General features: G+C 49.7%; 1 protein-coding gene across 2 annotated transcripts; it reads left to right on the top strand.

Moving 5' to 3' along the window:
• Nucleotides 1–10,337: 10,337 nt before the first annotated feature.
• Nucleotides 10,338–16,828, top strand: ahdc1 (AT hook, DNA binding motif, containing 1). Of its 2 annotated transcripts, none has more exons than XM_019859897.1 (5): nt 10,338–10,536; nt 11,206–12,290; nt 12,401–14,037; nt 14,114–15,611; nt 16,089–16,828. In XM_019859897.1, the coding sequence occupies exons 2-4, from the start codon at nt 11,271–11,273 to the stop codon at nt 15,603–15,605; spliced, it is 4,149 nt and encodes a 1,382-aa protein (XP_019715456.1). In that variant the 5' UTR covers nt 10,338–10,536; nt 11,206–11,270; the 3' UTR covers nt 15,606–15,611; nt 16,089–16,828. The 2 variants fall into 2 exon arrangements, with proteins under 2 accessions (XP_019715456.1, XP_019715465.1); XM_019859906.1 differs by having other exon boundaries at nt 10,520–10,602.

Below are 16,828 nucleotides of genomic sequence, written 5' to 3'. Positions count from 1 at the left end.
TATCTATCTATCTATCTATCTATCTATCTATCTATCTATCTATCTATCTATCTATCTATCTATCTATCTATCTATCTATCTATCTATCTATCTATCTATCTATCTATCTATCTATCTATCTATCTATCTATCTATCTATCTATCTATCTATCTATCTATCTATCTATCTATCTATCTATCTATCTATCTATCTATCTATCTGTCTATCTATTTATCCATTAACCCATCCGTCGATCTCGCGTTTGATCGTTAGCTAGCTAGCGTTCATATTAGCATTTGGCTAACTCGCAAAAATGGCTTTTAATGGGACAAAGTAAGCATCTTTAGTTTAGGCTCATGTGCATAATTTACTCAACTACCTTCATGATTTGTTTTAGTTTGTATTAAATGGTTCAAATTATTTTTTTTTGTTGTTCGTTTAGCAATGCGCCTTATTGCGGCTTTGGTTGTTGTAAAACTACAACTCCCATAATTCCACAGGTGAAACGTGAAGCTTGGAGTCCCCGGATGGGGTTTGACAGCAGCCACAGTGCAGGCGGACTGGAGAGAAACACACAGCGGCTGGAGCTGCAGAGGCTTGCGGACTCCCGTTCGTATTTCCCACCCCCGACTCTTCCCTTCGCCCTGTCAACGTACCAGGAAAATGAACAGTGTCAACGCTGGACATTATTAATCGACCTGTTCCATCCGCCCTCCCCCGGGTTTTGACGGGAGCCGCTCGTGGTGATGAGCAGTTGCCCGTGACATGCCGCGGAGCCAACCCGGCAGCGGCGCCTCTAGCTGGACGAGGAGTGGAGCGTCGATGCGTCGCTGAGCACCATCATCCAGTTGGTGAGTAACCACGACATACAACCACATCACAACAAGTGGATATATCACGAGTGTTAGCGTATATATCGTGAATGTTAGTGTATTCATTGACGGATTTGGTGTATTTTGAGTCCCTCCTGACCATGTGGGCACACACACATACTTCTCAGTCCGATTAGGGTGAAGCTGACTTTTGGGACTTCTTACATGCATGCACCCCAGGGTAGTTTTTTTGACACACAAGCTTCTAGACACTCATAATCATTATCATACTCGTCATCATCATCATCATCATCATCATCATCATCATCATCAGGACCCCACACCCCCCCAGCTGTTGGAACACAACAGCAGCAGCAGCAGCACATCTTGCAGAGGCAACAGGGCCGCCTCTACTTCTGCCGCTGTGAGGAAAGGAGGGTGAGAGACGCTCATCGTTGGTGATTATCAGCTCTTGTCTGCGCTTTGGGGTGGAGGTGGGAGGGAGGTGTTTGTGGCTGAGAGGGAAGTCAATGTCAGTGTCTGGCTGGTGACAGTTTGTTATTTAAGGGCCCCTCAGAGACGTTCACTGGCTGTGCTGCGGCTTCCGTTAGTATGCAGACGGACTCTCAGTCTGCCTATGTGTGTGTGCGCGTGTGTGTGTGTGTGTGTGTGTGTGTGTGTGTGTGTGCGTCTCACAATGTCTCACAATAATCTCACCCTCATTCTCTCTCCCAATTGGCACATCCCACTTGTGCGTGATGAATAATTCTGAATGTCGGAACGAAAAGGAAATGGCCTCAGTTTTGGCACGCAGCTGTCGTCTTGTCAATCTTGAGTGAATGTCCTTGCGTGTGTGCGTGTTGGAGTGTGTGTCTGGTGTGTGTCGGAGGAGCCGCATTGTGCTCGCTACCTGTGTGAACGGGACTAGTTGTCATGGCAACGGCCTTGTAGCGCCGTCAACGTCGCTCCTGTCCTCATTGGCGGGGTCAGCGCACCTAACACGCGGCGTGTGTGCATGTGTGTGTGTGTGTCTGCGCGTGCGTGAGGTGCCAGTGTCTTTTGTTTGAGCCCTGCTGCAGTTTTCAGTAGTGTGGGTTGACGCCACCGCACACGCAAGTACATGTGCTGCACCTGCCGCCGCCGCTGCCGCCAATCACCTGTGTTCTTGGCCGATCAGCCCATCTTGCGTTTTTTTCAGAAGTTTAAAACCAAGTGGTGGGAAGAATTCCAGTGATTTTGTATACCAGCGTAGCCAAAGTGGAGTCGGCTTGCGAAATGCGGTATATCAATACACACGGGCATATATTATTTTTCCTTCTTCAAAAACGACTATTACCGCATCTTAGTTGCGACACTCTTCTTTGTTTCTTGAAACAACTTTTTCTGGTGGTCAGTTTTTTTTAGGTTGCCGATTGGCTAACCATGGGGAATTGTTTGGGGGGGAAAATAGATTCGCCAAGAAGATGCTATCTTAAAGGCACATCTTATGTATCTGTATCTCCATCCAGCAAATTGTTTGACGTTTAGTTACATTTGAGTTTTGTTCTACAAGGCTTGATTCAGTTCTCCGTACACTTGTATGAGAATAAGAAAGAGGAACCCAGATTTTTGGACATTCCAAGCAGCGTCACAGAATGATGTTTGTTCTACTTTGGAGGTTCCCTTTTGATTGGCCCAGAGATGTCACGTCGTCATGCTATCGACAAGTGAGATGTCAATTTTGTCTTAAGTTCTCACATCTGGTGGAAACACACGTAAACAAACTTGCTTTGGTAGTTAAAGTTCACCAACTTTGCTGTTAAACTGTACACATGAGCACTTTTGTTATATCTCATTTGACCGGTATCAGGCCTCGGCCCGTTTGGGACCAGGCTGCTCAGAGACAGACCTGCGAGCTGTGCCGTGAGCAAATTTAAGGAATCAGATGGGGTGCAAATGTAACATTGGTTTGGAAGTTCAAAGAAACAGAATCCGCCAAGAAATAAAAGAAGAAGCGGTAGACAGAAAGTAAGAGTAACAAATTGGCCAAACGTACAGCTGAAGGCGCAGCTAATGGGCACCCATGACTTCCGAAGATGAAGCCATTTTGACAGAAGTTCATCCTCTAGCGACGTGGAAGGAGGAAGCCGTTGCGCGTGCGATGCCGTAAAAAACAAAAAGCTGTTGAATCGTTTAAAGAACTCCACCCAAGTGATCAAGTAGAAAGCATGAAAAAAATGCGAGCAGAGTTTGCACAGCCTGCAGCTTAGTCGCTAATAACTAGCCGGCAGCCACCGGATGAAAGCAGCAATCAATCGTGTCGCATTTGCAAGTAGCAATGATGCTAACGGTGTATGGCGGATCATAACTTCGGTTAAATTCTGCTACTCAAATGCTACCCTTAAATCCCAAAGGGTCAAATTTGGCCCTCATCGTAAATTAGGATTAAAGCATTAAATATTTGAAAAAACATATATTTTGGTGTTCAGTGAACATATAGCAGTCATTTAATGTATAATTCACCATTTTATCAAGAAGAAAAGGGTTCTTGGGTTCTCCAGGTTTAAGTTTACGTTCTATTTCTTACTCCCAATTGATCCATTTCTTAGTAGCTCACTGTGTTATTATATTTTATTCTACATTTGTTGTGCAGTAGAATCACAACGTTTGAAAGGAATGAACGTTCATAAAATGTTGAATTACTAAATATCGTCGTTGTCAGTACCAGTGCTTTAAAACTAGCGATTTAAAAGCAATGTAAAAAAAAAAAAAGTGTTCTAGTTGTTTGGGTCGGAACATTGACCAGCTGCTCAACCAAAGGTTGCGTGGACTTTGGGAACAACGAAGTTAATAAGACAGCCCGGAACAGCGAGTGTGTGGTGAGCAGAGAGCAAACATATGATGGGGGGAATGTAACATCTCTGCCTCAAAAAAAAAAATCCCTGTTCGTATTGAATTTTGACATGACGGTGACCCTTGACTATGACTCTGACACCCTCTTCCCCGGATACATACGATCTCGCTTCCACACTCATGCAACCATCCGTCCCCACTTCGCAGGGGCTGGTTGCAGCCGGTTTACGTCCGACGGCAGGGAGGGATAACTTCAACCTCTCACCTTTCCGAGGATGGCAGGGAGGCGAGGGGGGGGGGGGGGTGGAGATGATGGAGGGCAGAGCAAGAGTAGGAGGGATGCAGAGGTCAAAGAACAGCAGAGCTGGAGGAAGGGTGAGGATGAGTGTGAGCGAGCAATGGAGTGCGAAGCCGCTGTGTACCTCCCTAACAAGCTGGACAGAATCAGCTCAATTATTAAAGAGGAGTGAGAGATGGAGAGGGGGGGGGCAACAGGCGCACTCAACACACTGTCTGCCACACACACACATACGCGCACACACATCGGTACATGTGTCTTGAAATTTTGTGCGCCCGCGCAAATAAGTCTCAGTCGGCGCTCACGCGCGCGGGCGTCTGCACGCCCGCGCGCACAGCGCGCGTTGGAAAACAGTCACGGCGAGGAAGCGGGGAGGGAAGGGGCCGGGCCTTGTTAGCGATTCTTCTCAACTCTCCCCCCACGCGTGCACGCGCGCCGTGCACGCCGCGCGATCCAGCTTCCCTGTCATCACATCCCTATGAAGAGATAATCAGAGCAGCGAGGGGTCTGTTGATAGGCTTTTTTTTTCCTGCCTTTCCCTCCCCCATTTCACCTCACATACACGCACACACACATACACACATATACTTAGAGAAAGTGTGTGCCCCCGAGGGACGAAAGGATTCATCCAGGAAAGATGTTTGCATGCGGTGTGTGCGTGAAAGTGTGTGTGTGTGTGTGTGTGTGTGTGTGTGTGTGTGTGTGTGTGTGTGTGTGTGTGTGTGTGTGTGTGTGTGAGAGAGAGAGAGAGAGAGAGAGAGAGAGAGAGAGAGAGAGAGAGAGAGAGAGGAGTGAGAACACTTTCAGAGAGAGGGCGAGCGAGGCAAGTATGAGGAGAGAGCGAGAGAGAAAGTGGAAGCAGGAGGTTGTCAGAGGAGGAGGGGGGGGTGGTGGGAGATAAGAGAGGTAGAGTTGTCACGTAGAAAGGGGGAAGATGGATGAATGTACCGTGTGTGTGTGTGTGTGTGTGTGTGTGTGTGTGTGTGTGTGTGTGTGTGTGTGTGTGTGTGTGTGTGTGTGTGTGTGTGTGCGCGTGTGCGCGTGTGCAGGCGTCGCGTGTCAGGTGGACGGAAGTCATCGCACGTGTGAATGCGTGCCGTGGCAAGGTGTCAGCACCTGCAGCCGGAGCGCTCACGGGGCGGCCATTGTTGCCCGCACAGCCGGCAGCAGTCGCCCTGGCAACGGGGCGCTGCGGCAGTGTCTCCCACGGCAACGGGCGGAGGCGGAAAAGGAGGAGTCAGGAAGTCAGGGTCGCAGAGGCCGCTCGCTCGCGCGGAAGCACGCCGGCCCCTCGGGCTCACGACGTGCTTGAAAGCTTCTTTCTTTCTTAGATGACATTTTTTGTTTTCACCTTTATTTGGTGTGTGAGTGGTTTGTGCAAGTCAATGTCCGCGTCTGTGTTCTTTTCTGTATTTTTTTTTTCTCATTTTTAACGGCATTTTGTTTGTTCCATTAACCTCCCATGCATGTTTTTGGGGTGCGGGAGGAAACCGTAGTACCCGGACAAAACCCACACAGGCACGGGAAGAACATCGAAACTCCACACGGGGAGGGCGGAACCGGGATCGAACCCACAACCTCCGCACTGTGAGGTTGACGCGCTAACCACTCGCCCACCGGGCCGCTTTATTTAATCTTTTACTCTTATTGCGGTTATTTTTTTTCAGTATATTTATTTTTATTTGTTGTATTGTATGTTGTTTGCATTATTTTATCTGTTTATCTTATTTTATCTATTTTTGCATATTTTTTTTAAATTTGGTGTTTTGTTTTGAAGTTCTATGATTGTATTCTCTTTTATTTGTGTTTTGTATGCTTCAGTGTATTTTTTTCATTCTTTAATTCATTTGTTTTCAGTGTTAAAGTCAAAAGACTGTTCTTTTTGAAATAAATATTTCGTAGTATTGTTTCAGTATTTTTTATTTTATTTTTTAGAATCTACCTTGTGCAGGTCAGTTTGTGTGTTTGTGATCTTTTTTTAAAAAAAACATATTTTGTTGTATCTGTTTGTTTTTTTATATACTGTATCTGCAGTTTAGAGTTTTGTGAGTTTTAAAATTCATTTGATTATTTCATTCATTTAATTCAGATTTGGTATTTTTTCCATATATCGTACGTCCGACTGTGGGTCTGTGTGCGTTTCTTCATTTTTTTTTTCGTCTTTTTTTTCTTTTTTTTTTTATTATCGTTACCTTCATTTGCTTTTTTTTTTGTGTTTGCGCATACGTGCACATGCAGTACCTCAACACGTTTTTCTGTACTGCATGAACACATGCACTCAGTCATTCCCAATACGGCAGCTAGTTATGTGACACACATATTAATCCCCCCCCCAAGGCAACATCGTGTCAATAGTCGGGAAGGTGCCTGCAGGACAGCGGCAGGAAACTGTCAGGCTGAGTTGAAGATGGTTGTGGTGGTGGTGGGGGGGTTTACAGTGAGGAGAAGGTGACGAAGGGGAGATACGGTCCTCCGTGTTGTAGGTTCTCACAAACGGGGGAGGGGTGGGGTGTGGGCTTGGCTCCACTCCCCTGCGTGTGCGTCCTTGGCTGAGTTTCTAGTTTGTGTTTATGTCCTCTTGCCACCTGTCTTGTCTTTTTTTTTTGTGTTTGCCCGCGCGTGTGCTTGATGCGCTCGTCGCCGCACGAGCTTCACGCACGCTTGTTTGCGGCGCGCTGATCGTGCGCATCGTTCGGAACTTCCTGCAGGTGAGGGGGGAAGGCAGGAGGTGGCGTATGAGTTTGAGGAAAAGGATGGGGAAGGACAAAGGAGAGTAAAGGTGAGGTGGGCAAGCAGGTGCGTGTTTGCGGAGAGTTGGGATTGTATGACTTCAGATTTTTTTTTTTGTATTGATTGTAGTTGATGCACATGTGGCGAAAGTGGAGTTGATGTTAAATAATCGATGATGTCATTGACTTTTTTTTTTTTTTCCCCAGTTGTCTTCTTGTTGTCCACGCCATTGCGGCATTCCGCTTCCAAAGCACAGGCTCACTGACTCGGTCATCCAGTCCCAGTCAGACACCTTCAAGGCCTCGCAGACCTTCGGAACTGATAGAATGCTGAACACAAAATTCACATCGACGCAACCACTTCAGCGCAATCATTTTTAAAACCTTACAGGAGGAGGAAATGCGCTGCAAAAAAATGGGGCCCAACAATGACGAACCCTGGCTACTGATTCTCCAATGGACTATTCAAGTCATCCGATCAAAAATGATTAGCCGCCATTCAACACAATAAGAGTAACATTTGTCCCCGTGGAAAAATGATTCCCACGAAGCTTCAACACAGAGACGTTGTGTTGCCGTTTTTTGGAAGTATTCAATTATTCCTTGCAGCCTTATTATTTTATTTGCTTTGTCACCTTTTATTACCTAAATCAAGTCATAGTTGGGTGAAGCATGTTTAAATACTTTGTACTTATCCACGTGGTCATTTGCAGGCTGTCAACTACACTCCAAGGCAGCAGGTGGCACTATAACTTGTAAACACGACGCCCTTTTACCCAATCAGACGCCAGAAGTGGCGCGTGTGGGCGTGGCTTTCATTCTCACCTCGTCACTTTTCCTTCCGCGTCAGGACACTGCTGAGCTCGACGTCACACTGCACATATTACGCTGTCACTCAAGTCTCCACGGACCCATCTGACCCACATCTTTGCCTCCCTCTGTTTTCGCTGTTGACCTTTTTTCGCTGTTGACCTTGCGTCCCCCCCCCCCCCCCCATCTTCTTCTTCCCTCTCCCGACTCCCCCCGACACACACGCGCGCTCGCCCTCACCCTCCCTTACGCCTCCCCATGCTGTTTCCATCCTGCTGGCTGTCTCTTAGCAACAACTGCACACCCGCTAGAGCTCTGTGAGTGCTTTTACAAACACACCCAAGAAGACGCGCGCGCCCGCGCAAACGCACGCACGCGCCCACACAACATTGAGTCTAGTTGCTCATTGAGCACTGCTGGCAGGCGTGTGTGTCTGAGACAGATGAGAGGGGAGTGCACATGTGCGGCACAATCCTTGTTTCTGTCGGGGGCAACGGGCCAAATTCTTGTGCGTGGTTTTAAACACACACGCACACGTAGACGTGCGCAGGCTGTTATGTAGTTGCTAGTCTTTGTCACACACAACTTGCCTGAATTTGGTGCGAATGAAGATGAATTTATCGGATTGGTGGCTGATTGAGGCCAAAATTGTTTGCTTAGACAATGAATCTGACACACACACGCACGCACGCACGCACACACACACACACACACACACACACATATATATATATATATATATATAAATTTGAATGTGTGTTCTTGTGTTTTTGTCTTTATGTGCAAATACGGACGCGTGTAAAGCTGTTGTGGCATTTTTGCACGTGCGTGTAAGTGTGCGCATGTCGTTGCCGCGTGTCGCTCACAGCGTGCAGTGTGTGTGTGTGTGTGTGTGTGTGTGTGTGTGTGTGTGTGTGTGTGTGTTGTGTGTGCACATTTAATTAAAGCATATGTTGGTCTCACCGTCTCTCACACACACACACACGCACACACACACACACACACACACACACTTACGGGTCAGAAGGATGATTAATTAATGAATGCGGTTAATTAGAGAAGGGAGGAAGAAAGTGTGGAGAGGATTAATAGGGGTGAGGTTGGAGGAGAGAAGTAGGGGCCTGAGCGATGTCGATTTTTTTAGGCAGTTGCAGGTATTGGCAGAATACAATCCCGATAGCCGAAACATTTTTTTTTCAGTAAAGTTGCACGATCGACATGAATTACAAGGCAGAACATTTGACTGTTTTTCAATACTTTGCCCTTTAGTATTCGTTTAACTTTACACCAGAAAGATCATTTCAATCCATCTATTCCACAACGGGCGATTATTTCAAATCGACAGGCAGGAAACAAACCAACTTATATTCATTACGATTCAGTTTGCGCCGTAACTTGTCAGAAAATCGGTAAAAATGTTACTCGTTGTTTTCCGCTGTTAATGTCGATTTTTTGGGGGGTGGGGGGGTTTCCTTTTCGTTGTTGTTGATTCAACACAAAGTCTGCTTTCATGGGGGAACCACAGCAAATGTGAGAAAATTCACTGTTAAGAGCGTTGCGTTTGAAAGTATGTTTGTCGAATGTACCTTTTCTTATGTTAGCCCATTTCTTCCATCTTTGTGGCATCTTCCACATTTTTCCTCTTACGTTCTCACACATGCAAGACACTCCTCCCGCCTCAACTCTCTCGCTCGCTTCCCCCCCCCTCGCTGCTGCCTCACTAATCACGGCCATATGTTGGCGAGGGAGGCGCAGAGGTGTTGTTGTGGACGCCATTGTGTCTTTCAGTGTGCACGTGTAACTTACACACACACACACACACACACACACACACACTCTCTCTCTCATCCTCATCCTTTCGACTGCCACCTCGACGTCTTCATCCGCTTTGCACTTCTATCCACATCGCCCCTCTGCTCCCCCCTGGCGGCTGCTATTGTATCTGCACAACACAGCAACAGCTAAGTGACTCCAGGCTGCTGATTCTTCTTAGTCCATTTACATTGTGAGTTCTACCGCAGCCCGTTAAGGCAGAAAAGCCGGAATTAATGGCCCATACCAGTTGGTTGCTGCCACTTTAAATTCACGAGCGCAATGCTAACAGAAGCAAAATAATTGGAAGTATTTGAAAACAGTCCGAAAATGATTCCCAAACTTTCCTTTGCTCCCCGTTGATCCGGCAAAGCCTAAATTAATGGGACCTCTAGCTGGTTGCTGCCACACTTTAAATCCACACTAGCCCTCTAAAATGCCCCAAGTGATTGGAAAATATTGAGTAAATGCTTTGTGCTAGCTACTGCAGCCCATTTTAGCAGCACAGTCAAAATTCCTGGCGCATTCCAGCGAGTTGTTGTTGCTGATTAATTGATGTTGAAAAAAATGAAGTCACTCCTTCCATCTAATTGGGCCACAAAATTTCCTCCATTTGTTGTTTATGTGTCCAAATTCCACCGCAACCCATTTAGGCAGCAAAGCATGATTCATTGCGCATTGCAACTGGCACCTTCTGCTGGTTCCTGCCTCTCTTGATCTGCAGTTGTTTGCTAAAAGGTCCTGAATGATGGCAATTTTTTTCAAACGAACTTTTCCAGTCTGTTGAGGCAGTTGAGCCTCAATAAATGCTACGTTAGAGTCTACGGTAACTACCGTAGTTTAACTACATGATAGCCCGCTTAGAAGTCCAAAATGAAATGTCAACTTTTTGATTTGCCCGTTGAGGCAGCAAAGCGGTTACGCAGGCATAGCAGGTCACATTCCAAAATAACCGCAGCTTCACATTGTACTTGTCTCTGATACTCCTTTGTTTTCTACTCTGCTTTCCTTCACCTTCACCCTCGCCTCTGTCCCAGCCGTTACCCCCCCACCCCCACCCCCTCCCCACACTCATTCCCCCGTCCCACAGCGCACGGCGTCTCCCGCTCTCAGCTACTATGGGCCATGTAAAGAGCAGAAGGGATGTGGCTGGACAGAGCCAAAGTGTGCGAGTTGCTGCTGTTGCTGCTGCTCCTGCCCACTGCAGTATTGATGACCCAATGATCCCCTGCAGAACTCCGCCAGCCGGGCAGACAGAGTGAGGTGAGCCTCGGAATCCGAATCAGCCGGCAAGCCCACGGCGCCGCCCGCTCGACTGGGACGTGAATGGTAAGTGCGGGACTAATTGTCATGCTGCGACGTGGGCGGGGATGCTTCGTAAAATGAAATACACGATGTCGCGCATTGTGTAAAACGCAGTGCAAAAAGTCTTACACCAGATTTGTTGTTTTATAGACTGTTTTATTTACTCACCTGCAGTTGGTGGTAGAGCTGGAGGACTTTTAATTTTGCGTATTTTCAGAGGGCTGTTAAACTCCTGCAGCGATGTTAAATTCATTTTAAATGAGAATTGAGTTTAAAAGCAAATGAACTGTGACATGGAAAGACGGTTGTGCAGTATTGTGGCGCGTCCAATTAATCAAACATTGCGGGGTGATCACACGTCAGCGCTTGTTTTTAATACCCGAGTATAAACCCCAGATTTTTACAACAAGTCTCCATACTTTAATTAATCGGTAAGTGGTTACATGCTCGATACTGCTGTTTTGGTTAGCAACAGAATTCAAATGGCTTCAGCGGTTGGGATACGGGTGATTACAGTTAGTACACTTTTTGTTTGTTAAATTGACAAAAGGCACACCGGCCGACTAAAAAGATGGACAGCCACTATTTGACGAAAGGAGATGACCGATGATGTGTTTGCATCTTCAGGTTTTTAAATCTTGGCAAGCTGCAGAGGACATCCAAATCAAGGCCCACTCGAGCATGTCCACTGGATGAGTGTTCTGTCCGCACATTTGCACACTGGACAAACTGTGGGCAGCGGAACAGAAAAAGCCTACGTTGGCGAAGGGCCTGAACCTTGGCCCACAGGGCCCCTGGCTCACGATGACCTACTGCCGGTGACCGCAGACCCTTCCTCCGCAGCCCCCACGCTGGCCAACGGCGTTCACCTGCAGCACAGGGGCGGGCATCGCACCTACCCACCAAGGCGGGCAGCGACTGGCGCGGTACCACCGGAAAGCATGCAAACACGCATCGACACACAGAGCCTTTCTAATGCCAGTTTGGACTCTTGTGGCTCCGTGCGGGCCCAACAGTCCAAAACCCTAAGCCAGACGTCACCTCTGTCCTTGTCTTTAGCGCTTGGCAATCATCCGACTTCCGCTAATCAGGCGCCGGGGCGGACCCTCGCTTCAGAAATGGAGATACCTGCAAATGTTTGTCCCAGCACGAGCTCGTCGCCTCTCATTGTGGAGGCCGAGAGGAAGTATGCGCTGCGCAGCTCCGGGCGTTCCCGTTTCCCCTGTCATGTGCGCAAATCCTCCCGCCTACGCCGAATGCCGGAGGACAGCAAGAGGAGAGCGGAGAAGGAGAGAGCAGATGAGGAGGCGGTCGACAGTTCTGATGAGAATATCTGGAGGGTTAAAGAGGAGCAGGTGGAGGAAGTGGTCCCGAAAAAGGCGCAACCATCCACGGAGACGATCATCCCCGCAGCTCCCAGCCCTGCAGACGTTCCTCTTGCACTAACCGTCCCCAAACCCATCCCCAAAGCGCCTCCAAAAACTGGACCCAGACTCGGGCACAGACCTGGACCTAAATCTCGCTCTAGGCCTGCTCCCAAGTCAGTCCAGAAACCTGGTCCGAAAAGTGTCATGAGACGGCGTTTGGCAGCACAAGCTGCCTTGCAATGTGGTGCCACTTATCGCCCACCGCCCCCCATACCGGTGCCACTCGTGAAAAAGGACCTGGAGATTTTCTCTCCCAATGGCCGGAGGTGTGGACGTTTTGTCGGAGTGAGTTATTTGACATTTTTGGTGCTAAATAAAAATCTTTTGCATGTCTGGAAGAGGTGTCATGGCAACTTTTCCCTACCTGTGTTTTACACATGTTCTGTGCTGCACAGGTGAGGAAGATCGTGGTCAAGGTGGCTCGCATTCCTGTCAACCTTGGACGGCGACAGAAAAGCTACAAGATCTCCAATTTGGAGACAATCAGGGCACCGGAAAAGGGGAATGGCGGTACTGCGGAGGGCCCGCAGGTGGTTAAGGAGCCAACGGCGCTCCTCCGCATGAAGAACAACGGCAAGAGCGTCATTGTCATGTTCCCACCCGGAGAACTGCCTCTTATTGTTAAACGCAGGCGAGGGCGACCGCCCAAACAGCCGTTGCTCATGATAGCAGGGGAGGGCCCCGCTCCTTGTGGCGACGGAGACCAGCTCAAGAAGCCTCGGAAGAGGCGGCGGCCCAAACTCCCTTGCCCCTATCCGTCATACGGGGACGCAAATGACGTGAAGACCGAGTATGGGGATGTCCTATCGAAACTGGCTTTTTTGAACCATCAGCCGCCCCCCACTGGCCAATGCTCCCCCCACCGCTGCTGGACACCCAGCGATTCGGAAAGTTTCCATACCGCCTCAGAAAACCCGGCAATATCCACCCTTCTACAACGGCTCACTGGGTCCAGGCGGCCTCGGGGCAGTAGAGGAAGGGGTGCCGGAAGGGGCGGGGGTGCTGCACAGGGTGTCGAGGACAGCGAGCACAATAACAGCACCTTCTGTGAGTTCTTTGGCAAAAAGCGCAAACCCAGCACCCTCTCTGAGCACGGATTACCAAGAAAAAGGGGGAAGGGTGTCGGGGGTGTCGGTAGAGGAGGGGGTGTGGTCGGAACCGAGCCCGGAGGGGAGAAAACCGTTAGAAAGAGGCGAGTGAGGAAAAATGGCGCATTGAAAGGCGAAGGGGTTTGCCTGGGACAGGAATGGCCCAATGGTTCTGGGGGGTGGGGGGAAGAGGACGCTGAAAAATGCTACCAGATCTGCGGATCCACAAGGGGGGGCATTTCCTCCTGCGAGGTCGGCAGGAGAGGCGCCTACGGCCGCGGAAGCAGAGGGGTCCGGCAAGCCAGGGACGATTCACAAAGTCTGTTTGCGGGCTATTTCCGATCCTTGCTGGACTCTGATGACTCAAGCGAACTTTTGGACATCTCGCAATCAGATGTACGGAAAGCTTCATCCGGTCACAGTTACGAACCATCCGGCCAAGCGACCGCTCACCGGTGGTCCCCGGCCATGTCGAAATGGGGAGCCAGCGGTGCAAGTTCTGCAGCGGATGCTCCCGTGCAGACACACTGTTCCTCTGCCGGGCCTCCTTACAACTATGCCAGCCAGACTCAAACATCCCCCACCATTTGCACCTATCCAAAATCCAGTCTTTCGTCCCTCTCGCAGTCTCCCAGTTCCCCCCACCCTGCTGGCTATGGCCACTACTCTCCCGCCTATGCTGCCTCTTCTTGTGGAGGGCCCCAGAGATCCTCGGAGTGCAGTTTTTCCCATAGCAGCGGTGGCAAGACCGGAGTTAACGACCGTGGTCAGGTGGGCTTCTCCGGCTACCAAGCAGGGGCCAGGAAGGGCTATGGTGGAAGTCCCGCCCCAGGCCCCACGTCACCAGGTGGGGGTTACATGACGGTGGCCAAAAGCAGCCCCTTTAGCTCCTCCTCCTCACCAGAGTGTTACAAACAGTACAACAGCAACCAGTGGAGCTTCAGGTAAGTCTTTGCGAGAAACGATGCAACGACACAATGTCCTGTTTTCTAATATGTTGCCGTGTCATTTATTTTAAAGACAAAGTTGCGGCGGATGGTCAGCGGACAATTGTGGGCCTCACGCTTACAACGAATATGGTTCCAATGAACCAAAGAACATCTTGGACATCTCCAACTACACCCCGCAGAAGGCCAAGAGGCCCCCTTTCCCAGAGAGTCTCTCAGAGTCTTCCTCCGACTCCTCGCATCCCGGCTCAGGAGCAGCTGGAAGCGGACCTCCTTCCATGGGGGGAATCTTCAAGCAGAGTGAAACGGCCAGCGGGGAAGGGGCTCAGTCCAGTCTGTCCAGCCTGGAAAAACTGATGATCGACTGGCACGAGAGTGCTTCGGCGCCATCCTACAACTGGAGCCAGAACGTCCTCTTCCAGGGCGGCGGGACCAGCAAGCCCGGCCGGGGGCGCAGGAAACGGACTGAACAGTCGGAAAAAGAAGGGGGCTCTGTTTTACACTCGGATTCCCCATCCAGTCCTTCACCAACACTCACTACTAAGCGGGGAGGGTCCGGAGGACGTGGCCGAGGGTCCAGAGGAGGCAGAGGGGGCTTGTCCGGGAGCTCGAGAGAGCGTCTTTCGGGATCCAAAGGCAGGGGGAAAACTTCTTCAGGTCTAGAGGCTTCTGGCTTATTCCAGGAGGGTCTGGACTACTACAGCGGGGACAGTAGCAGCCTCTCTCCCTTGGCCACTCCCAATTCCGCACCCCCTTCCAACTACCTCCAGGATCCCTGCGAGTACCCCTCCCCTTATTCTGCCCACCCCTCCACGCCATCTTCTGAGGAGCGATATCCAGCCTTGTACCCCGGGGAGTCCTCCTGCTCCATGTCACCCAGTGTGTCTTCTCCCTCTTACCCCTCCAAACCCCAGTCCTACCACCTTGTTCCCCCCAGAAACTTCTCCCCATCCTGCTCCCCTCTACCACGGGTAACACCCCACTGCAGCTCTGCAATGAGCCCCTCATACCGTCCCCCTCCTAAAGAAGTGCCGTTCTCCCAGTACGATTCCCCCAGTTACTGCAGCTCGCCCTACTGGTACGGACAAACGTCGCACAGCAGCTCCCCCAGCCCGAGTACCCACCCACACACGAGTCCGCACGGCAACACCCACGGGAACCTGCTGGCAAACCCAAACGCGCACATGAACCCACCTCCTCACGACCCGCAGCAGCATCACCTGAGCCCCCACGTCAAACCCTACGCAGGCAACACCCTCGCTCACACCCACGCCAACAATCAGTCTCATCACTCAGCACAGGCCGCCGCCCACCCGGCACCCTCGCTCTACGACGACGGCGGTGCCGCGGCTGCCCACAAGCAGGAGCTGATGTCGCGCCAGGGCCTCCTGACACCACCGCCATACTCCAAAAGCGCACTGGAGGATGACTCCGGCATTTACTCACTGTCCCAGTTTTCCTGCCAAGCCATGGGGCACCGCTACCCGTCATCGCAGGGAGGCGGGGTGCTGTGCCAGCTTCTGGACAAGGGCCACGATGACGGCTTTAGCGTGACCAGCCTGTAACAGCAGGTGAGTCATTCATGTCTGTTTAGTTACTCAGGAGAAGTAATGAGGATGATAGTACATTTTTTTTTGTGAGCTGCCCATATGTGTTGAAGAGAGCGTTGAGATTTTGTCCCTACTGTTACATCACAGGGGGGGCTAATTTACATAACCCCACCCTCGCATCCGTTTTCTCCACTGGTGGTTTGGTAGTTAACTGGGTGAAGACCCTCCATTTTCTTTTTGGATTACATGGAACCACTATCAGGTCAGCATGGTGACTTGATAGTGAAAAACAGCAAGTCCACCTTGCAGTTTTAAGATTCTGGCTGCTGTGAACAGGGCTATTTAGAGAGAGGCTGATAAGTGTGCTTTCATTCTTGACCCGCGGGCTGTTTTGACAGAAGCATGACACATTTTACAAAGACACTTGCAACCAATATTGTAATTTTAAACGTCTCACGTCAATGTCTTCCTTTTGCTTTGTTCCCCTTCTGCTTGCAGGTGCGTTCAATCTGCCCTTTTTTGAAGCATTCGGGTTTTTTTTCCCCCTCGCTTTTGTACGCTTTGACTTTTTTGTGGAAGGCTGAAAAAGGTGAGAATTTTTAGCTGCCAGCTTTTTGGGGGACAGTCGAGCTTTAATTCTCCAGCATTGACAATCAAGATCAACGTGCGAACACACCCGCAGACGCATGTGCACAAAGAATCATAGCAAGTTGGACTCCAAACAGTCCCGCATTTTCTTTTTTTTAATTCACGTCGCTTTTTCTCTCCCCCACCTCGTTGTCCTTCCTCAACGTTCCCGCCTCTTGCCACTGTGCACGCTTTGAAAACGCCCGCCGTCGCCTCCTTGCGTGGACCACCCCCCCACCCCCTCCCCCGCTCTTCTTGAGACACCAGCATCTGTACATACTATCTTACATGCTGTCTGTTACTGTCTTAGTCCACTCAAAGGACCCAAAGAGTCGTGTCTGTGTGTGTTTGAGCGACTGCAGTCAATGCATGTATGCGTGCGTGTGTGTGCCGGTGGGGTCCTGAACTAGTGGGCTTTCTTTCACTCTCTCCCTTCTCCTTTCTGTTCCGTGGTCTCGTTGTCGTCGTTTGGTGGGTTTTTTTGTGACGCGAAATTTCCCTCCCAAAAAGCAAAGTTGTATATCTGTCCGTTACATATGTATGTATGTATGTATTTATGTACCTGAGGTGCAAAAATATTGAAATACACATTCTGTTCTTGCCATTGGTAA

Source organism: Hippocampus comes, unplaced genomic scaffold (genome assembly GCF_001891065.2).
Source record: "Hippocampus comes isolate QL1 unplaced genomic scaffold, H_comes_QL1_v1.1 scaffold148, whole genome shotgun sequence".
In the NCBI taxonomy this organism is placed as follows: Eukaryota; Metazoa; Chordata; class Actinopteri; order Syngnathiformes; family Syngnathidae; genus Hippocampus; species Hippocampus comes.
Note: the sequence above shows the minus strand (reverse complement) of the source record. Positions and strands in the feature narration are given on the sequence as shown.

What these genes read in the sequence shown, in the direction of transcription:
- ahdc1 (XM_019859897.1), top strand. Translation starts at nt 11,271, where the DNA reads ATGAGTGTTCTGTCCGCACATTTGCACACTGGACAAACTGTGGGCAGC. An exon ending in GGTGTGGACGTTTTGTCGGA is followed by an intron (nt 12,291 to 12,400) that starts GTGAGTTATTTG and finishes TGTGCTGCACAG; the next exon opens with GTGAGGAAGATCGTGGTCAA. An exon ending in AGCAACCAGTGGAGCTTCAG is followed by an intron (nt 14,038 to 14,113) that starts GTAAGTCTTTGC and finishes TTTATTTTAAAG; the next exon opens with ACAAAGTTGCGGCGGATGGT.